Here is a 22,792-nt window from a genome sequence, read left to right as displayed (position 1 = left end):
TTGTCATGTTTTCTTCATATTCTTTTTTTTTTTTTTTTTTGTCTTTTGAGACAGGTTTCTCTGTAGCTTTGGAGCCTGTCCTGGAACTAGCTCTTGTAGACCAGGCTGACCTCAAACTCACAGAGATTCGCCTGCCTCTGCCTCCTGAATGCTGGGATTAAAGTTGTGCGCCAACACCGTCTGGCTCTTTTTTTGTTTTTTTGAGACAGGGTTTTTCTGTGTAACAGTCCTGGATGTTCTGGAACTCACTTTGTAGATCAGGCTGGCCTGGAACTCAAAGACCTGCCTGCCTCTGCTTCCCAAGTGCTGGGATTAAAGGCCCAGCCAACTCCATATTTTTTAAAAAAGTTTTTTTGTGTGTGTGGTAAATTGACATGCACAAAATAAATCATACATTGTGGGGTTGTGATACTAAGTGTGAAACACAAGGCTTCATACATGCGAGGTACGTACTCTCCCACTGAGATATCCCGCAGCCCAAATTCTATATAGAGAGTACATAATTGCTAAGATTGACATATGTACTTGCCCATGGCATTGTCATATGGACATACCCATGACATCATCACCACAGAGCCCGCTCATGCCCATTGACAGCCTTCGTCTTCCCATTCGTCATACCAATTGCTGTCCATAGTCTCAGATTCCACGAAATCACTAATTTGCTTTCAGTAGCCATAGCTAGTTTTTTTCTATAAATAGAACATGTAGTAAACATTATATTATTATTATTATTATTATTATTATTATTATTATTATTAGGGGTACAGGGTCTCACTGTCAGGGAATATGAAACTCTAATAGCACCGTGACAAGCAGACATCTCGGGGAGGAGGCCATAAATAAACAAGTAGAATATCTCCAAAAGTAACCCCCTCCCACCGTTCCATCTGCCCTACCTCCAGGTCATGTTCCAAGCATGCCCTGGACATGGGCTGCATGCCAGTCAGCCCACTCTTATTTATCTGTGCTGACCAACTTAAAATGAGGGGAGAGACTCCACCCCAGGCCACCAAAAACCCTTAAACCTGGCACCCTTCATGGAATTTTAGTTTCTAAACCGCAAATTTGAATTCTGAATAACTGAGGAAAATACAAATAAGTGGAAAGATACCTTCTGCTTGTGGACTGAAAGATTAGATATTGTTGAAACACCAAGAATAAAAGCAATATAGCGATTCAATATATATCTATAATCCAATACTTTTCATGAAATTTAAAAAGAATTCTAAAATTTGTATAGAAGCATAAAGCCTCAAGTACCCACATCAATACTGAGAGAAGAGAGAGTTGGAGATATTAACGCATCCTAATTTAAAATTATAAAACTACAGTAATAAACAGTATCCTACTAGAATAAAAACAGAAGTGCTGGCTGTAAATCAGGCAAGAGAATCACCGGTCCAAAGCCAGCCTCAGCAACTTGTATGACTCTTGTCTCCAAATTTAAAAGGGCTGGAGGTGAACTCTGTGGTAGAGTGCGTACTTAGCACGTGGGAGGCACTGGTCCAGTTCCTAATACTGCAAAACCCCAGGCTGAGGACCTGAGTTTATTTCTTTATTCTTTACTTCCCTTATCCTAAGTGGTGGAGTGCCATTGTTAGGGGCAGGGAAGGCCTTACTCAATGGCTGTAGTAATATCTGCGTGTGGTTAATTGTTGACTGCTTCAGTCTTTGCTCTTTAGAGTCTGTCTTTACTAGACACTTTTATTAATTCAGGAAGTATTGCTTCAGCTGGCTTCTTAGTTTAATTTTTTTGAGAATTTCACACATGAATACTGTACATCCTTTCCACTCCACATTCTTTCTTCTCCTACTCCTCTCATGTCCCCCACTTCCTCTCAAATTCATGAACTTTCCTTTTTTGTTTTGTTTTGTCTTTTAAGACTGGGTTTCTTTGTGTAGCCCTGGCTGTCCTGGAACTAGCTCTATAAACCAGGCTTGATGTGGGAGTGTCATATATCAATCTGTTGATTTCATTGGTTAAGTTATAATAAACCAACTGCTTGGCCTCAGCTTAGAACATAGATGGGAGGAGTAAACAGAATAGAATTCTGGGCGGAAGAGGAAGTGAGGTCAGACTCTGCTCTGCTCCCGGAGAGACTTGGCTCTCCAGATCACAGACGCCATGCTCAGCTCTCCCAGGTAGACGCGATAGCTCTGCTCTCTGAGGCACACGTGATGAAGATGGATGTAGGCTAGAATCTTCCGGTAAGCGCACCTTGGGGTGCTTACACACATTATTAGAAATGGGCTAGTCCAGGTGCGAGAATTAGCCTGTAAGGGCTTGAGTTCATGGGCCAAGCAGTTCTTTAAATGAATACAGTTTGTGTGTTGTTATTTCGGGCGTGAGCTAGCCAAGCGGCTGGGGTGTTGGGGACGCAGCCCCGCCGCCGCTTCTTATTTCAACACAGGCTGGCCTCCAAATCACAGAGATGCACCTGCCTCTGCCTCCTAAGTGTGCCTCCACTGCTGGGTAACCTCTTCTTTAATCATATTACACACACACACATACACACACACACACACACATACACACCCCCTACTGAGCCCATCTAGTGTTGCTCATATGTTGGCTTTAGATAATCTATCACGGAGCCAGCTCATCCTCCCTCCCTCAGCAGCCACTGATCCTCTGTAGCTCTTCATCTACGGGTGGCATCCATCATATTGGCCATATTAGCATGACAACTGGTGTTGTCATTATGCAGGTCCTTTTTTTTTTATGTAGTTTTCAAGACAGGGCTTCTCTGTATATCCCTGGCTGACCTCAGTCTCGCTTTGTAGACCATGCTGGCCTTGAACTCACAGAAATCCACTTGCCTCTGCCTTCCGTGTGCTGGTATTAAAGGCATGTGCCACCCCTGCCAGGTCTTTTTTAGGCAATCATATTGTTAAGACTCCATGGGTGCAGCTTCCTTGTAATATCTAGAAAACAGTATCAGCAGAGAGTCCTGGGCCTCTGGTTCTTATGATCTTTCTGTTCCCTCTTCTGTGATTTTCCTGAGCCTTTAGGGTTATGCTGTAGATGTATCATTTGGGGTCAGGCACATCAGTCTCTTTTCTCTGCATTTTGACCAGTTGCAGATCTCTGTAGTAATCTCCATTTGCTGCAAAATGAAGCTTCTTTGATGAGGGGTGAGAGCTACACTTATCTGTGTAGATAAGTATTTAGAATACAGTAAGAAATTCTATTGGCTTATGAAAATAGCTATAAGAGGTTCTCCTCTAAGGTCTGTGACCTCTCCAGCCACAGACAGTTGTCTAGATTACAGGCATGTACTGCCTTCTATGAACGGGGAAGTATCTAAGCTGCTGGTAGCTTTCAGCACCTTTGGCATCCTTTGACTTGCAGGTAAATCACTATAGTCTCCTTCTCCATCCTCATGTGGCCTACATAGGGATGATAATAGTGATATATAGTGGTACATGGTGGTTCATAGTGACACACAGCAATACATAGCGATACATAGCAATATATAATGATACTGTTATAAAATGTAAACTGTATTCTGTATCCATTGTTAAAGGGTTAGAAAAAGTAAAGAAATTGAAGTAGTAATATGAAATAAGAAAAGGCAAACTAATTCTTAATGTATTTGACTCAAACTTCTTTTTTTTTCTTTTTGTAGCTGTTGGAAAAATTAGAGGAAAACCCCTCCCATTACTCTTGTTTTTTGAGGCTATATTTAGCACGAGTCAGGCCTTCAAACGCCCTATTAATGCTGACCTAACCGTGGAGGGAATCAAATGTGGACTGTCTGAAAAGCGGCTTGATTTAGTTACCCATTGGATCACCCAGGAAAAGTAAGCAATTTTAAGCTGCTAACTTAATTTTGACATATGATTAATATGGTTGTTTTTCTCTGACTTAGAAAAGTTTGTTGTTTGTGGGCTAGAGTTTCCCAGTGTAGCCTAGACTGGCCTCTGGGTCTAATCCCTCTGCCGTAGTCTCCTACCTGCTGGGATTATAGGCTTGTCATAGTACATCCAGCTAATGCTTTGATATAAATGCTGTGTTTTAGAATTTACTTCAGTTCCCTATTGAAATTAATTAGAAAGTGTCTCTGAAGGCCCAGACACAAAGAGCGCAGACTATCAGTCACTTCAGTGACGCTCACAAGACAAAGCATGGAACTTAGTAGCAGGTGGAAGTTGAGTGTCATGGACACAGAAGGGTTGGTCAGTCGCACACTTCTTGGGAAGGAAAAGATAAGGAGCCTGATTCTACAAACATAGGAGACAATATATATTGAGGAAGAACATCGGCCATGGTTACCATGAGAAGTTTTGAAGAACACTTAAGCCAGCAGGTGGCAGCCTCTTGAAGTGAGGTCTCCTACAGACCGGCAGAATTGTGCTAGTGTCTGTAGGCTTGCCTCTCTAGAACCAGAGCCTGAGATGGGGTGGGTGGGAAGGAGAGTGGGCTTCCTAGTAAAGCTGAGTACAGCCAGAGGACATAGCAAAGCCTTAGCTGTACCCCACAGACAAAGCGTGCTTGGAGCTGTTCCACCTTGAGGGATTGGCCCAGCCTTTCTTATCTCTCAACTTGGCTGGTTTATAAAGAAAAAGTGAGTTTTCTGATTCTTGAACCACTCTCCACTCTCTACCCAAATAAATACAGAGTCCTTTTTTTTTTTTTTTTTTTTTTTTTTTTTTTTTTTTTTTTTTTTTTTTTTTTTTTTTTTTTTTTTGCACGTTAAATCACAAGACATTTTGTAGAGGTATCAGGATTTCATTTTAATGTTACTGGCATGTTGTTAGAAGTATACAAACACTACCAGTATTATGTGAGCCCTGCTGTTTTGCAGCCATTAGTTAAAATATATGACTAAAGCACAATCCCTTGTAAGCACTAATTAGAAGGGACTTTTCTGACCGTGCCCAGATGTTCTTCTGGCTTATGCTGAGAGTTTCCAGGTAGCGTTACTGTGATAGCACAGATGGCTGGTTCACTTTAAAACAGTGTAGCCAATGAAGTGATGCAGTCCAACTGTTGGAAGAGACCTGCTTCCTCGGTTTCTCCTCATGGATAGCACATCGCTCCCCACACTTTCCTTCTTATTATCTAGAACACGAAAACTAACGGTGCTGACATACTTTAGAGATGGATGTTGGGGTGGAGGACACGAGGACTTCAGGAAAACAGGATATGATGTGGAAATGGAGTTTTCCTTTTAGTACAAATATTTGCAAATCTAATTATGAGCCAAAAATTTTCCCACTATCTAACGTCTAATAAATATATAGTATACTCTGCAGAATGTAGACAGACTTTGGGTAACTTATGAAAGCACCGAGACCTCCCCTCCCCCCAGCTGCATGAAGACTTTGCATACCTGGCAATCATTTATTCATTTATTTAGTTAGTTAATTTTTGTTTTTCAAGACAGGGTTTCTCTGTAACTTTGGAGCCTGTCCTGGAACTCACTCTGTAGACCAAGTAGACCAGGCTGGCCTTGAACTCGTGGAGATCCACCTGCCTCTGCTTCCTGAGTGCTGGGATTAAAGGCCTGTGCCGCCACTGCCTGGCCTTTACCTGCCAATTTTAATTCTGTTAGTCTTTGCAGGAGAGTTTAAGTCTTGCTTACAGACCTTAACAAATTTGATCTCAATTTTACCAAAATACCTTTCCAAATTAGTAAGTGCTGATTTCTTTTGGTTTTGCCAATCTCAAATGTGCTTAATTTCTACTCATCATCAGTTGCTTATAGGTTATTTATAATCCATTCTTAGAGTCCTGAATATTCAGTATTTCAGTCTCAGCCATGCACCAAGAATTCCCTGACATGTGCCTTGATGATCTGCTTGCTTCAGGCTGACATTTTCTGAGAAGGCTGGGGATATTGTTTTTGCTTATGGGGAGCAGAACACATACCACAAGCCTAACTGCTTGGCTTTAGCTCAGATTATCTACAACGAGTGTGGTTTACACAAGAAAGCTCTTCTTTGCCTGTGTAAACAGGGTCAGATTCATGAGGCCGTGGAACAGCTTCAACAGTTAAAGGACTTCACCTTTGGTGAGTAAAACGCCTGCTTCCTTCCAGGCAGCTTAACTCTGACGTCTTTCGTAGCAGCTGGATCTGTTTGAAACTAAGCTTATGAAGTATTTTATGCACACTGATAGGAGATTTCTTTTGTAAGTTTACATGAAACTAAGTGTAACTGAATTTTATGATATGCATTATGCATTTTCTCAAAGGAAACATTTAATGTGTGGCTATTACTAGAACTATGTAATATTAAAGACAAATTTACTTCATATGATAGACCATTCTACATAAAGAATTTTTAAAATAACTGAAATAGCCGGGCGGTGGTGGCGCACGCCTTTAATCCCAGCACTTGGGAGGCAGAGGCAGGCAGATCTCTGTGATGAGTTCGAGGCCAGCCTGGTCTACAAGAGCTAGTTCCAGGACAGGCTCCAAAGCTACAGAGAAACCCTGTCTTGAAAAAGAAAAAAAAATAACTGAAATTTTCATATATAGTGTATGTATAAAAGTGTATTATAATAATTATAGATGAAGTATTACAGAAATGATGCTAATTTCAGAATTTTGATACCCGGCTCATAGCAGAATGTGACCTGAGAGAACTGTGAGTAGTAGCCGACCCCAGGTCAGTGAGCAGATCTCTGACTGTGAGTCCCAGCCACAGTGACTTTAAGGTCCCTGCAGTCCTGGCACCTCCCATTTCCCAGTCTTTTTTTTCCCCCCTCTATTTTGAGAAGTTATAGAAACAAATAAGTCAATGTAAAAAAAGAAAGAGGTTGCAAAGCAGACAGAAACAGCAACTTTAAGCCGTATTTTCCAGGAAGAAGGATATATGATTGTTGAATCTGATCATTTTTTAAGTAGTACGTGTACTTGTGATGTATGTGTTTGAAAGCCCCCGTGTCTTCCATTATCGACATTGCTGAGTAGGAGCTGCGGCTCCTGTGCATTGTTTCTCCTCGTCCTTCTGTTGAGTCTGAAGTGACGTCAGTTCTAACATCTGCTTTATAGACAGAAGCAGTTCATGTTTTCCCAGGGAGGCTAAGGCACACTGGGGCGTTTCCCGTAATTATACAATAACAGCGCAGTCTGGTAGAGTGGGTGGGTACCACTCTCTAAATTTGTTGAGTGAATTATGGATTATATTTTACTAATTAAGAATACAGATTCAGTTTCTGTGCTGTTTTTCATCTGAAACAATTATATTAGTGTTTAGATATAAAATTTGAGAATATTATGGTTGGAATATTTATGAAACAAAATGTGATGTTTCAGGCCTAGGGAGATAGATAGCCTAGTCCACAAAAAAAGTTTGCCTTGCAAACATAACAATCTGAATCTGCTCCCATCCCATAACCTATGTTAAGAAGCTGGGTGTGGGGCTGGAGAGATGGCTCAGAGGTTAAGAGCTTTGCCTGCTCTTCCTAAAGGTCCTGAATTCAATTCCCAGCAACCACATGGTGGCTCACAACCATCTATAAGGGGGGTCTGGTGCCCTCTTCTGGCCTGCAGGCATACACACAGAATATTGTATACATAATAAATAAATAAATAAATAAATATTTTAAATAAATAAAACCACCTATGAGTGAGTACATGTAATAATTGTCTTTCTGGGTCTGGATTACCTCACTCAAAATGATGTTTTCTAGATCCATCCATTTGCCTGCAAAATTCAAGATGTCATTTTTTTCTGCTGTGTAGTACTCCATTGTGTAAATGTAACTGAAGAGAAAGGGCCAGTCATTTTGTCATCTACCTAGAGCGGTGGTCTATAAAGGATTTTAAAGGCGCTATGAACCTAAGCTACTGAGGAGTCTAAGAATATAAGGAAATTATGTACTATAACTTCTACTTTTGAGTGTATGAATATTTTGAACTAACAGTCTGTGATTAGAAGTCATGAAATATTGGAATTTCTTGGATTCAGGGGTATTATGTTGTCTTGGACAAAAGACAGTCAGGGCCCCATAAATGTACTAGTACAGACCCAGGTCAACTTTCCTGAGCTACCATAAATCTCTTAGAAACAACTCAGTTGGCACCATCTGAGGCATGGTGACACCAAAAGCGTTTTAAATCTTAGGATGTATTTTCTGCCTGTGTGTAATTTTAGACCATAAAAAATGAAATTTGTGCTGGGTGGTGGTGAGGCACACCTTAAATGCCAGCACTTGGGAAGCAGAGGCAGGTGGATCTCTGTGACTTTGAGGCCAGTCTGGTCTACAAGAGCTAGTTCCAGGACAGGCTCCAAAACCACAGAAAAACCCTGTCTCAAAAAACCCAAAAAAAAAAAAAAAAAAAAAAAAAAGGACATTTGTAGCTCTTTCTCAGATCTATAAAGTCAAATTATTTTTTTTGTAGCTCTGGTCAGTTAGAAAATCTTTCCCCGCAGTGATTCTGAGCAAAAACTGTAATTATTGTCCTAGGTCATTAGTCAGACCTAGCAAAGAAAGTGTAACAATTAGCTTGCTTTGCACTTTTAACTCTGTCTTAACAAATCACACAGCTCAGCTATATGTCCTTGTAAGCTAGGTTGCTTTTCTGGGAATAGTTTATCTTAAAAACTATTAACAAGGCATCTGGTCTAATCTAAAGCTACGCTGAAGTTTTAGGTCAGCTGATAGTGCACAGCTGTCCTGACAACTGGGGAAAATTCAACTGTTTTCCTAATTGTTAACTTGAGCCGTGATCTAAAGAAGCTCCTAGGGGGACTCATAGACCCCTACTGTGTCATAATTCTTTGTGTTCATTGTTATCCATCAGAATTTTGTATCAGCTAACATTATTGATACCAATTAGACAATGCAGCTGAAGGAGGTGTCACCTTCTGGACAATCACAGATAAAATGCCCAGTAGATCGGGAAGTATTCATGAGATGAACACATTATGATACAGGGACATTTGCAGCAACACATGTGAGGTCACAGACAGAAACAAAAGATATTCTGCAGTCTGTAGCCTCATGGCCTTTCCTAACGAGGTTTTTCCCATCAGAAAGTTTTCCTCCTGGTGGGATGATACCTTGTTCTTATTCTTTTTTTTTTTTTATTGAAAAAAAAAAATTTTCCGCCTCCTCCCCGCCTCCCATTTCCCTCCCCGTCTCCCTTTTCCCTCCTCCCCCTCCTCCCTCTCTTCTCCCCCTCCCCCCACTCCTCTCCCTTGTTCTTATTCTTAAGACAAGACCACAGCAATAAATACAATAAAGATTGTAGTTATTTTTTCCCCTTTAACCATTTCTGGAATAAAGCCTGAAATGAAAGCAGGTCATGGTAGTACACATCTATCGTCCTAGCACTTAGGTGGCTGAGGCAGGGAGATCACAAGTTTGAGGCCAGTCTGGTATATATGACAAGCTCCAAACCAGCCGGGGATACATAGCAAGACACTCTACCAAAAAGCAAAACTCAGAAGCATAACCAAAATGCCTGAAATTATTTATTTGCTCATCTTTTCCACCACTAAAGTGAACTTAGTAAGCATCTATCTAGAAACTGTTTTATCCTAGATCACATTTTCTCAAATGATCTTTTCTCAGGTCTCACTTGAACTATTACAGTGATTTTATATATATACACACACACACTTATGGATATACATATACATATATATAATATTTAAAAGAAAATGTGAAATATTTAGCAACTTATTTAAAGTAGCAATAATAAACCTGTAACATGTTGTCATAAATAATTTTATGAAAAACAACTTTGTTTTCCAGAATCTAAAAATTTAATCAAAAGAGTAAAATTATTTTACATTTTTATTTCTTTGTAATGTCTAGGTGTTGATCTCTTTCCTCCCAACCAAACATCTGCCATCTTCATGAGTTCAGATGGGCCCAATTATGGACGATCATTACAGTGGGGTTTGCTGACTATTGAGGGAGCCAGTAGGGTCGTAGAGCCTCATCTGAGTATTAGTACCTCCCAACAGTATGCACCTCTGCTCTGGTTGCATGTGGCTTTGATGTCTCAAGGAGGAAAAACATTTATAGGGTAGAGAAGACTAGATGTCTATGGCAAAGCCATTGTTAGTGCATGGTGAAGACTGTCCAGTGTGGTCACTTTGATGTCACCCATCACCGTGCTTTTAGAAATAAGCCTAATAAACTCGTGGATTCTCCAGGGGAACTTTGGTGGAACTGAGTTTGGTTTGTCGCTGGGACTGTTGGAGGAGGGAGATAGATGTTTCCTAGTGCCCCACAAAGAGAAGATTCTTTTTTTAAATATTTATTTATTTATTACGTATACAATGTTCTGTCTGTGTGTATGCCTGCAGGGCAGAAGAGGGCACCAGACCTCATTACAGATGGTTGTGAGCCACCATGTGGTTGCTGGGAATTGAACTTAGGACCTTTGGAAGAGCAGGCAATGCTTTTAACCGCTGAGCCATCTCTCCAGGCCCAAAGAGAAGATTCTTAAAAATAGATGGCTCATCGTGTCTGCTGTAACACCACACGTATGATCTCTAGAAAATACTGCTGTGTGTTTGTAGGAGAGTGAGAGAGAAAATGAAAGACAAGTAACCTAGGAGCTATGACATTGTAGACCGTAGACAGTCTTTTGAGAACCACTGCTGTGGGCATTTGTGGGTGAAGCAAGTAACAAGCTTACGTTTTTATTAGGATAGCACATGGGAGATAAAATGATTGACATGTCACCAGCAAAGAGTGGGAAAGCAGATCTAAAGGACAGTAAGCAAAGAGGGGCAGATTAGAAATGCTATCCTTTCTAATTAGACATCGACTCCTGCAGGTAATATTGGTAAAGAAATCAATTTACGGGAGAGAAGTTTGAATAACTATTGAGTGTAATAGAAAGAAATGAGTTAATTTTAGATGTTAAAACTGAGTGATTCAGACAGGCAGTGGCGGCGCACGCCTTTAATCCCAGCACTCTGGAGGCAGAGGCAGGTGGATCTCTCTGAGTTCAAGGGCAGCCCGGTCTACAAAGCGTGTTACAGGACAGGCTCCAAAGCTACTGAGAAGCCCTGTTTCGAAAAACCAAAACCAAACCAAAAACAACTGAGTGATTCAACCCATTATCTTGTTACTTTTCTAAGAAAATGTTTTCTTGTTTGTTTGCTTAATCATTTGAATATTTTTTTTCTGAGACAAGGTTTCTTTATATAGCTCTGGCTGTTGAAATATGGAGCGGCGGCAGGGCTGCGTCCCCGGCACCCGGCCGCCCGCATGGCTAGTTTATACCCAGAAATAATTACACGGAAACTGTATTCTTTCAAACACTGCCTGGCCCGGCTAGTTCCAGTTTCTTATTGGCTAGCTCTTACATATTGTTCTAACCCATTTCTAATATTCTGTGTAGCCCATGAGCTGGCTTACCAGAGAGGATCTTAACCTGCGTCTGTCTGGAGTGGGAGCATCATGGCGACTCACTCACTCAGCTTCTTTTTCCCAGCATCCTGTTCTGTTTTCTCCGCCTACCTAAAGGTTGGCCTATCAAATGGGCCTAGGCAGTTTCTTTATTAATAAGAAATCACTCCCACATCATCTGGCTGTCCTGGAACTAGCTCTGTAGACCAGGTTGGCCTCGAACTCACAGAGATCTGCCCGCTTCTGCCTTGTGAGTGCTGCAATTAAAAGAGTATACCACCACTGCCTGGGTATTAATTGCTTCTTAAAACCTTCAGTTTTGAATTTCCAAATACTTGATACTTTTAGGGGAGAAATGACTCTGGGTTCTGTTTTCTGTGCAGCACACAAAAAGAAAGATGATATTATACTCACTAGAGGTTGGTCTGTAGGTGAGCAAAAAGAAATGTACATACATACACACACATAGGCAAATAATTTTAAAAAGCCAACTACATTGATTATTTGTTACTAAGAAACAGACAAGATAAATACAACCTAGTGTCACATAGAATCTTTGTTTGCTTGTTTTTCAAGACAGGGTTTCTCTGTAGCTTTGGAGCCAGTCCTGGAACTAGCTCTTGTGGACCAGGCTGTCCTTGAACTCACAGAGATCTGCCAGCCTCTGCCTCCCAAGTGCTGGGATTAAAGGTGTTTGCCACCACCACCTGGTGTGTTGCATAAAATCTTACAAATTCTCTACAACTCTAACTCTAGTACTTTTGAGGTGTGAAAACAGAGTCACAAAGACAAGTGACTGGTGGGTCTGTGCTTAGAGTCAAGTCTCTGATTGCCAACAGTCCTTTTCCTCGATATTATTTAATGTATATTTTTATATTTTCAGATACTCCTTGCTCTGAATTGTCCTTTCTTTTTTCTTACTTTGTTTAAAATAGAAGAGAATACTGTTGAGTTTAGACTTGGATCAAAGGGAGACTTGGAAGTGTGGGAACGATGGTTGATTGGCAGGAGTACACATGGGCTGTTTATGTCTAGGTGATTGTCACCTCAGGATGGTGAGATTTGGTTTTTCATTTTCACTTTCAGAAGACCTGATAAACCTAATAACAGAGTGTCCCCAAACTGAGTTAGTTAAATGTCTTACTCGAGAGAGGGATGGAAAACCACCATTTTTATCTTTCGCGCTTGCTGTGCTTCATCTGTTTTCTGTGGACATGAAAAAGGTTGGCATTAAGCTGCTTCAGGAGATCAGTAAAGGCGGGAAAGGTGAGTGAGCCCATGACTCCCTGAGGAATGAGAGAGACTTCTGCTCAGTATACTTTAGACCAACTTCGAATTCTCCACTACTCTCCCGTGTTGTGTCTGTAGTTTGTGGTCCGTGGCCTGTCACCTGCCTGGTGTGTGTGTCTGTTGCCTGTCTGTCCCTAACAGAGTGCTTTGCACTGTGTTTGTTGAATACCACAGAAAACATGGTGTGGGAAAGGAATGAGAAGAAACCTTTAACAGTTTTACAAGGGAAGAAATTATGTCATTGACCCAGAACAGCTCAAAACCACAATCAGATATTATCAACCTGTATGTAAACATTGCGTCCATTATTTATAGGTTTTTTTTTTTGTTGTTGTTGTTTAAGGTTGCTTTCAACCTGTTTGCTGTTTTTTCCTTCCTTCCTTCCTTCCTTCCTTCCTTCCTTCCTTCCTTCCTTCCTTCCTTCCTTCCTTCCTTCCTTCCTTCCTCTTTCTTTTTTTCCCTTTCCTTTCCTTTCCTTTCCTTTCCTTTCCTTTCCTTTCCTTTCCTTTCTTTTTTCTCCCAGACAGTCCTGGCTGTCCTGGAACTAGTGTTGTAGACGAGACTGGCCTCAAACTCACAGAGATCCACCTGCCTCTGCCTCCCTCGTGCTGGAATTAAAAGTGTGCACCACCACCGCCCAGCCCTGTTTGCTGTTTTGAATAAATTACTATTACAACCCCCCCCCACACCTTTGACAGAGGCATAGGAAAGTACACAGTTTAAGGTCAAAACTGTTCATTTAGCTTCACTTGTAAAACATGATGAAGTGGGAAGGCCAAGGCACACTAAGGTCGCTTTCATTATTTTCTTAGAGGCAGATTAAACTTAAAACAGGCTGAGGACACTATAAGTCACTGGATTGAGTACATAGTTTTAAATGATCTTAAGGCATATTATAACTTGATTTTAAGATCTGACCAAAGTTCATTCTCTTTGAAGGCAAGAGGTATTTTCAGGAAAATATGTTACCATAAGTAAGGAGCTTCAAGTGCTGTTGCGAAAGAGATAGTAATGAATTATTTAGGGAGAAGTCCAAGATGATTAAACTTAACTCAGATTTTCCAGAGTTAACTTTTAGAGTTTATAAATGTGAAGATTGCCATGTTAGTAAGTCTCTTGTCATTGGCATATGTTTGTTGAAGGAATTAGAATGAAAAATCTTTACTAAGCCCAATGAGAATGCCATAATCATTGAAAGAGGCAACACTCTTATAAAAACTTTATATATGACAGGCAATGGTGGCACACGCCTTTAATCCCACCACTTGGGAGGCAGAGGCAGGTGGATCTCTGTGAGTTTGAGTAGCAGTCTGTGCTACAAGAGCTAGTTCCAGGACAGCTAGGGCTGTTACACAGAGAAACCCTGTCTCGAACAGCCCCCCAAAAGCTTTATGTAATTTATCATTATCATTTATATATATTAGATATTAATTAGCTATCGATAATTTAATTTTTAGATCCATTATATACATATTTACGAAGTCCTTCCTTCCTTCCTTCCTTCCTTCCTTCCTTCCTTCCTTCCTTCCTTCCTTCCTTCCTTCCTTCCTTTCTTTCTTTCTTTCTTTCTTTCTTTCTTTCTTTCTTTCTGAGACAGGGTTTCTCTGTAGCTTTGGAGACTGTCCTGCAACTAGCTCTTGTAGACCAGGCTGGCCTCAAACTCACAGAGATCTGCCTGCCTCTGCCTTCCGAGTGCTGGGATTAAAGGTTGCGCCACCACTGCCCAGCTTCGGACATTCTTAATGTAACTTTGCAGTGAAGTTGAAGAGCTGTTAAAATTTCACATTTCCTCCCTTTTCATTAATTTTATATAGAAGCTTAAGCAGATAACTTTTCAAATTATTGTCTAAGGCCAAAGAAAGAATAGTTAGTTACCTGGAAATATATTGAGGAAGATAATCTAATATTCTGAATTTATCATTACAAATAATGATTAAAGTATTTAATAGGAAAATAACAATTGTGCTCAAAATAAAATAGTAGTGATGATAGTAATAAAAAGAGAAATCTTCTGTAACCAAGTTTTATAAGCAATGCAGATGATAGGTAAGGTGTTGGCTCCATGAGCTGATGAATACTGGGTTTAGCGGGTGGCTCCGTCAGTGCTCAGGTCCAGAACACATGTGAGAAAGGCAGGCGTGCTGGCGCACATCTGTGACTCCTTCAGGCCGGTGAGAGCCTGTCTCAGAAATAGAAGGCTGGTAGTTTTTAAGGGTTTCTCTCATGTGGACACTTGTACACATACATCTACAACCTCATGTGCATCCCTCGTACACAGAGTAAATAAATATGTAGTAAATACCAACGAGAGTTACTATCAGTTTTCTCTCAGAAGTAATCATGTTATATTTCTTTAATGATTTATTTTTATTTTATGTTCATTGGTGTTTTACTTGCATGTTAATCTGTGTGATGGTGTCAGATCCCCTGGAACTAGAGTTACAAACAGTTGTGAATGACCATGTGGGTGCTGCGAATTGAACTTGAGACCTCTGGAAGAGAGCCATCTCTCCAGCCCCCATATGAGATTTCTAAAAAAGTATTTATTTTTTAGGACAGTATTGATTATAGATACTGCATGATTATGAGGCCTGTGTAGAAGAAGCATGCACAGATTGCTAAGGAGTGTCTTAAGTCCTTGGGCAGCACTACTAAAGTGTTTATGAAGCTACTTAAAGGATCATGAGGATCCAAGCCTGAGGTTCTCAGCACGCACTTGTTTCCAGGAGTGCGTATAGACTGTTAAGAAGAGGCCCCCAGGGGCTGGAGAGATGGCTCAGAGGTTAAGAGCATCGCTTGCTTTTCCAAAGGTCCTGAGTTCAATTCCCAGCAACCACATGGTGGCTCACAACCATCTGTAATGGTGTCTGGTGCCCTCTTCTGGCCTGTAGGCATACACAAAAAAAAGACAGAATATTGTATACATAATAAATAAATATTTAAAAAAAAAGAAGAGGCCCCCACTCTTCACTTTCTGAGCTCACTGCCTTACACCCGTCAACACCATCTACCTTACAAGGAGACGAGTGAGGTGGAAGGGGAACACAGAGGGCTGAGGGATGCAGTTAAGGAGAAGAAACTGGCGTTCAGGAATGTGCAGGGTCTGGACCTGAGCACTTGTCATAGCACGAAACTCGGGGCCAAGGCCCGGCTTGAGAACAGCTGTGTTGAAATGGGGCCTCTTCGTTTTTGAAGGCTTGCTAAGTGTGGATTGTCAAGTAAGAGAAATTCAATAGTGTAATGCTTTATTTCTTTTTCAGATGAAATAGAGCATCTTGTGATGGACGATCCATTTTGCTCCTTAGAAAAATGGCAAGAAATAGCAAATATCTGTTTACAGAATGGTTTTGAAAATTTGTCTAGTGACATCATGTCCATTCTCCGATCCCAGGCTGGAGTTTCAGAAATTTCAGAAGATGATTCCATCAACATAATGGAACATGTTTTTTGGTAGTTCTATGTTTTGTCCAGCTGAGGGCGCTTGTACAACATTTTATAGGCATTGGCTGGGCAAACTGGTTTTAGCATAGTTAACATGAATAAATGTTAAGTATAATGCTCTCAGCAATAAATGACACTTCCACTATGATGTTCAGGTTTGACCTTGAAACCATTGCTTCCTTCCTACCATGTGGTCACTTCTTATAGCAGATCTAGAGCAAATCCAAGAGTATAGCTCTGCGTAAAGATAGCATAATTTGAGACAAGGTTTCTCTGTAGCTTTGGAGCCTGTCCTGGAACTTGCTCTGTAGACCAGGCTGGCCTCGAACTCACAGGGATCCACCTGCTTCTGCCTCCCGAGTGCTGGGACTAAAGGCTGCGCCACTACCGCCCGGCTGGATACCTTCTCATCATCTAATTTGATCCCTGGAACTGAAGAAGGTGTGGGCAATGTTCTCCCTTTGCACTGACTTTCTAAATGTTAGATATTGCAAGCTTGCCTCTGCAAGAAAAGGAGATATTACTTGAAGACTGAGTGTGCTGGGAAAGAACTAGACTAAGTTTGTCCTACTGATTCAAGGATGGCTCCAGTCTTTGATGTCTGTCTGTATATCCATGGACACACACACACCTGCACATACGGATGATAACCTTTGCCATTTTATAAACGGAAAAGGTCAGATTCCAACTGAGGTTTAGAATCTTGGCATGTTTTTACTTAAAGGGAAGACCAGACAGATTGCCTTGGGTACTCTTGGGCATGGAAAACGGATCTTTTAAAAAAAAAATCATTTTGTACTGTGCACAGTGTTGAATGCCTAAAATCCTAGTTCTCAGGAGGCTGAAGTAAAAAGGTGATGAGTTGGAGATCAGCCTGGACTGCAGAGTGAGAGTGTCTCAGAAGCCAAACAAAATAGAATAACAACAAAGCAAAACCCACCCAAAAAGACAACAAGAGATAATTTTTTAAAAATAATTCCAAGTATTTGAAATTTTAGAATTCTTTTTTTTGGGGGGGATATTTTTTAAAATTATCTGTGTTGGTGTTTTGCCTGCATGCATGTCTGTATGAGGGAGTCTGATTCCCTGGAACAGGAGTTACAGACAGTTGTGAGCTGCCATGTGGGTGCTGGGAATCAAACCCAGGTTCTCTGGAAGAGCAGCCAGTGCGCTTAACTGCTGAGCCATCTCTCCAGCCCAGAATTTTAGAATTCTTTACTATGGATAGATATAATATTCAAAATATTTAAGAATCAGTATGGCATGGGTACCAGTCAAGTAGAGTAGACATTCAGCCAATCAGAACAGCTTCCCGTTCGTGTGGCACATCTGTGCCTCCAACCCCTGGTTCTGAAATGGCGTCTCACTGTGCAAGCTCAAGCTGGCTTTAGACATGGTATACAGCTGAGATTGGTCTAAACCTGCAACGTCCCTGCCTCTGCCTGCACGTACTGGGGTTAAAAGTGTGCTCCATCACATTTTACAGAGTTGACTCCTTGTGAAGGGCCTAAGGGATCCTCTCTGTGTCTCTCCACATCCTCTTCTCCTTATGGATTTCTGTGTCTAAATCCGAGCATGGTGGCTTAAGTGTGTAATCCTGGCACTCCACGGTGAGTCATAGGCCAGCTACAGAGTGAGGCTGTCTCGTGTGTGTCTGTGTGTGTGTGTGTGTGTGTGTGCGCACGCGCGCGTAACAAATCTATAAAAAATAAATGATATAATATGCAAATATACAATAATAAACATATATAGGTATTACATCTTATTATATATATATGTATTACATCACTCATATTGAGTTAGAGTTCACCCACTATAAGTTGACTATGTCTCCAAATAAAGTCACATTCTGTTGCACTATGGGCTAAGACTTCAGCATGTAAATTTGGTAAAAACATAATTCAGACACAAACATTTTCCATTATTTCACCAAAATAAAAAATAGTACTGGGCAAAAAAAATCAATGTTCAATGTACAGTTGCTGATTGAATCTATTTTAGGCAAACCTAGAACTTTCATATTTGATATTAACCTTGTGAATTCTCTTCACTCTTGCTTACATTCTCAAAATTATGTTACACATTTTAGAATTTTTTACAAAGCATACACATCTGTATAACTAATCTCCACATGATGAGATAAAACCTTTCCAGAATATTCCAGCCTCCTGTCCTCCTCCCAAAGCTACTCAACTTCTCCTGCCATTAATGACATTTTCCTGCGTTTGAATTTTAAATAAATAAAATAACACATTAAATTTTTGGGGTCTACTTGCTTTTGCATTTTACTTTTTGTGAAATTTTTCCATATTGTTTATAGTTGCAGTTGTTCATTCTCATTGTTCCATTCTGTAAGTGTGCTACCATTATACCATACATAGACCGTAAGTTTTTCCAGTGTGTATCTGTACAGTGCTCCCTTGGTCATTCTTCATGGCTTGGCTGTGAAATCTGTTTGCATGTTTTATTCTTTGCTTTTCAAGTTGTTTGGGGGGGCGCTGGAGAGATGGCTCAGAGGTTAAGAGCATTGCCTGCTCTTCCAAAGGTCCTGAGTTCAATTCCCAGCAACCACATGGTGGCTCACAACCATCTGTAATGAGGTCTGGTGCCCTCTCCTGGCCTGCAGGCATACACACAGAATATTGTATACATAATAAATAAATAAATAAATAAATAAATAAATAAATAAATATCAAGTTGTTTGGGGGTAGGTATATATATAGTCTCATAAGTAAGTATAATTTTCTTAGCATTTAGGACTTCGCCTAAATACCAGGTTAACAAATGACCATTAATCACTTTTAAAGCATTTAATTAATTAATCTATTTATCATGTTTGTGGGATGGCTTGAATGTAATTGGCCCCCATAAAGCTCATAGGGAATGAATGACACTATGAGAAGGTGTGGCCTTGTTGAAGTGGATGTGGCCTTATGGTGAAAGTGTGTTACTGTGGGGGCAGGCTTCAGTCTCACATATGCTCAAGCTGTGCCCAGTGTCTCAGACCACTTCCTGTTGCCTGGGCAAGATGTAGAACTCTCACCTACCTCTGTAGCACCATGTCTGCCTGCAAGCTGCCTTGTCCCACCATGATGATAATGGACTGAACCTCTGAACTGTAAGCCATCACAATTAAATGTTTTCCTTCATAAGAGTTGTCATGGTGGGGCTGGAGAGATGGCTCAGTGGTTAAGAGCACTGCCTGCTCTTCCAAAGGTCCTGAGTTCAATTCCCAGCAACCACATGGTGGCTCACAACCATCTGTAATGAGGGCCGGGCGATGGTGGCGCATGCCTTTAATCCCAGCACTCAGGAGGCAGAGGCAGGCGGATCTCTGTGAGTTCGAGACCAGCCTGGCCTACAGAGCTAGTTCCAGGACAGGCTCCAAAGTCACAGAGAAACCCTGTCTCAAAATACAAAAAAACAAAAAACAAAAAAATAACCAACCAAACAAACAAAACCCATCTATAATGAGGTCTGGTGCCCTCTTCTGGCCTGCAGGCATACAATCAGAATACTGTATAAATAAATAAATAAATATTAAAAAAAAGAGTTGTCATGGTCACCGTGTCTCTTCCCAGCAATAGCCACCCTGACTGTGTGTGTGTGTGTGTGTGTGTGTCTGTGCATGAGGGTGCATGTGTGCGGTCTTGTTATGTGGGGACCCGAGGACAGCCTTAGGTGTCGTCCTTCAGGCACCATCCCCTTTGTTTCTGAGACAAGGTTTCTTACCGACATGGTGCTCACTAAGGAGATGAGGCCGGCTGGTCAGTGAGCCTCAGGGACTCACTCGTCTGCTATCCCGGCCAGTGTTTTTCCCGTGACTAGAATCATGTTAGGTTGCTAACACGTAAGTTAGAAGTCTTGCTGGTTGCTATCTGAACTTGCTCCTGTGCACAGAATATGCACAACTCCTCAACTTCATTCACTCCTGAGGGGAAAAAAAGCACTTAGCAAAGTTAAATCAGCGAATACTGGACATACAAAGTTATCAATAACTAATAAGTTATAATTGGTTGTATTCTTTAGTAAAAACTGCATTCATCTCACACACACACACACACACACAGTACTGGACACGGGGCATGGCTCAGCTGGTAAAGTGCTTTCTGTGTAGGCATGAGAACCTGACTTTCGATCCTCAACACTCATATAAAAAACTAGGAGTAGCACATGTCATAGCAGTCCTGGGGTAGCAGAGACAGGAGTGTCCTCAGGGCTTGCTGACTAGGTAGTCTAGCCAAAGCAGTGGCCTCTAGGTTCAGCAGAGACCCCCAGCTGAACAAATAATAAAGTGGCGAATAACTGAGTTCACCTCATGTCAACCTCTGACCTCCACACACACACACAAAATAAAGATATTCTTATGGATGTGTCTTGTTTCTTTTTTGCCAGCATCTACTGGTACTCCCACGGCCTTATGAATCCATGTCAGTCTCTCCTCGGTGTTCCCAAGTATCTATGGGGATCTGATACTAGTGTAAGTTAGTAAGACATGTCTCACTTAGGCAAGGGAAGCAGGACTTACTGAGAAGGACAGTTAAGGTGGATTCTGGTCATTCAAGCAGGATGATGGAATTGGCATTACTCTCTCAAAAGCTGGAAAGTAGATTTGACATCTGTAGTCCTGACTTCTCAGAGCCCTTGGTGGGAGTGGACTCCATGGATGCCTTCGACTTTGTTATGGTGCAGCAGCAAGGCCCTTACGAGGCACCAGTGCATTGTCCCAGGGCTTCCAGGGACAGGAACTGTAAGCCTGTGAATTTCTGTTCACTCTAACATACCCAGACAGCCAATCACAGCAGTCCAGAGACAACCCAGTCACTCTCCAGCTCTGGCTGTGCATGCCCAGAAGGGTAACGAGGAATCTCTGCTCCCAGAACTTGTCTTTTGTCTCACATATTCACACAGAGATGGAACCAGGGCCTTGCACATGCTCCAATGTGTGCTACCTCTGAGCAACACCCTCAGCCCCATGTGCAAAGCACAGAGCCAATTGTGCAAATGGCTTAGTCAAGCTGCTTAAAAAGCCAGGCATTTACAAGGTGATGCCTGGGTTTTGAATTGTGAGTTTGATCCGTCCCTATATAAGTTAGCTTAAACAATCTGCATGCTATGCTTTTGCCCAGTAGCAATGTGCCTTACCCTCTCTGAGGAGTGGATAGGGAGTGTGGGGGGCAGATGTTGGTGGAGGGAGTGGGAACTGGAATTGGTATGTAAAATGAAAACAGTTTGTTTTCCCTAAATCTTGCACTGACATGAGGTCACTACTGAGGGAGGAAAGCAGGGGCAGTGAGAGCCCTGTGCCTTCAGGTTGTAGTCCAGAGGCAGTGTCGTCCTGACGTTGGAGAATGCCACTTCTGTCTTTCTGATTCTTGATGCTGCCCCTCCCTTTCCTATTTATTTATCTATGGATAAGAAGGTTCTCTCTCTGTTTCTTGGCCGTCCTGAAACTCGCTATGTAGACCAGGCTGGTCTCACACTCAGAGAAGTTCGACACCCTCTGTCTCATGAGCACTGGGCTTGAAGGTGTGCGCCACCCCACTAGCTACTCCCTTTGCCGAGACGTTCACTGAACGGCGTGGGGAAAGAGAAAAAAGGGAGAAAACCTTTTTTTTTTTTTTGACACAGGGTTTCTCTGTAGCTTTGGGGCCTGTCCTGGAACTAGCTCTTGTAGACCAGGCTGACCTCTAACAGAGATCCACCTACCTCTGCTTCCCAAGTGCTGGGATTAAAGGCTTGCACCACCACCGCCTGGCGAAAGGAAGAGAACGTTTTAATGTAATTTGTAGGTATCAACAGCTCCCGTATTTTGTCGACTGTCTTGGATGTATATCCTGGTCCCAGATGACCGTGGTGATGGTTGGTAATGTGGAGATGTCTGCACGCAGGATTGATTTAGAGCAGTTCTTATCACCAGCAGCAGGATACCGTACAGAAGCCCAGGCACATCCTAAACCCAGGTGACACACAGATTAAACAGGACATCAGTAGGGCTGCGGTTATTTCTTTATATGAGTTGTAATCCATGAAAGATTGTTCATAAAGTGAAAATCTTATAAATGAAAAAAGTTTATTTTTATGTGTGTATATTATCGAAAACTTATCGATAAGGGCCAGCCTCTAAAGTCTTCTCTCAGGGTTTAATAAAAGATGCCACAATGAGTGAAAAGACTAAAATATGAGGATTAGGAAATCTACTCATGAGCCGGACACATCTTTCATCCCAGCACTCAGGAGGCAGAGGCAGGCGATCTCCATGGGTTCGAGGCCAGCCTGGTCTACAGAGTGAGTTCCAGGACAGGCTCCAAAGCTACAAAGAAACCCTGTGTTGACATGTCCTTTCTATCCACGTCCCTCAGTTGTTCTCCCTTTATTGTTCTCCATTCTTATTCTCCTGTCCTGTCTATAATTTCCTAGCTCTAAGTCCCTGTCTCAATTCTAACTGCAATTCCAATTCTCTGCTACATTTTTCTTCTCCTCCTCTTCCTCTTCCTCCATCTTCATTTTCCTATTTTTGATCATTTCTGGGATGCTTCTGCTCCAATTTGTGCTTCAGCTTCTGTCCCTGCTTCTGTTAACTCTCTTTGTTCCTACCCAGCTATAAAGACCCGCAAGATCTTGCAGGCCTAGAGAGTAACCAGGCAACCTATGTAAACAGACAAGTGAAGTTTATTGCCCTTGATCCATTAGTACATTCTTCCAATTGTAGTGAGCTCTGAGGGCCTTTTA

The 22,792-nt window shown here is 41.6% G+C and overlaps 1 protein-coding gene across 4 annotated transcripts in view; it reads left to right on the top strand.

Annotated features, from left to right (window-relative positions):
* Clhc1 (clathrin heavy chain linker domain containing 1) overlaps positions 1–18,720 on the top strand; it is a 36,624-nt gene extending 17,904 nt beyond the window's left edge. For 3 of the 4 annotated variants that reach the window (XM_050123873.1, XM_050123870.1, XM_050123871.1), the window contains 4 exons: positions 3,633–3,807; positions 5,818–6,020; positions 12,416–12,595; positions 15,880–18,720. In XM_050123873.1, the coding sequence (XP_049979830.1) occupies positions 3,633–3,807; positions 5,818–6,020; positions 12,416–12,595; positions 15,880–16,073 (752 nt within the window). In that variant the 3' untranslated portion in view covers positions 16,074–18,720. The remainder of the gene's footprint in view (positions 1–3,632; positions 3,808–5,817; positions 6,021–12,415; positions 12,596–15,879) is intronic. The other variant, XM_050123872.1, reaches the window with a different exon arrangement.
* Positions 18,721–22,792: the final 4,072 nt, after the last annotated feature.

The sequence above is a fragment of the Alexandromys fortis genome, unplaced genomic scaffold (genome assembly GCF_014885135.2).
Source record: "Alexandromys fortis isolate MF-2015 unplaced genomic scaffold, M_Fortis_MF-2015_v1.1 scaffold_210, whole genome shotgun sequence".
NCBI lineage: Eukaryota > Metazoa > Chordata > Mammalia > Rodentia > Cricetidae > Alexandromys > Alexandromys fortis.
The sequence above is the reverse complement of the archived record's forward strand: the minus strand, read 5'-3'. Positions and strand labels throughout refer to the sequence as shown.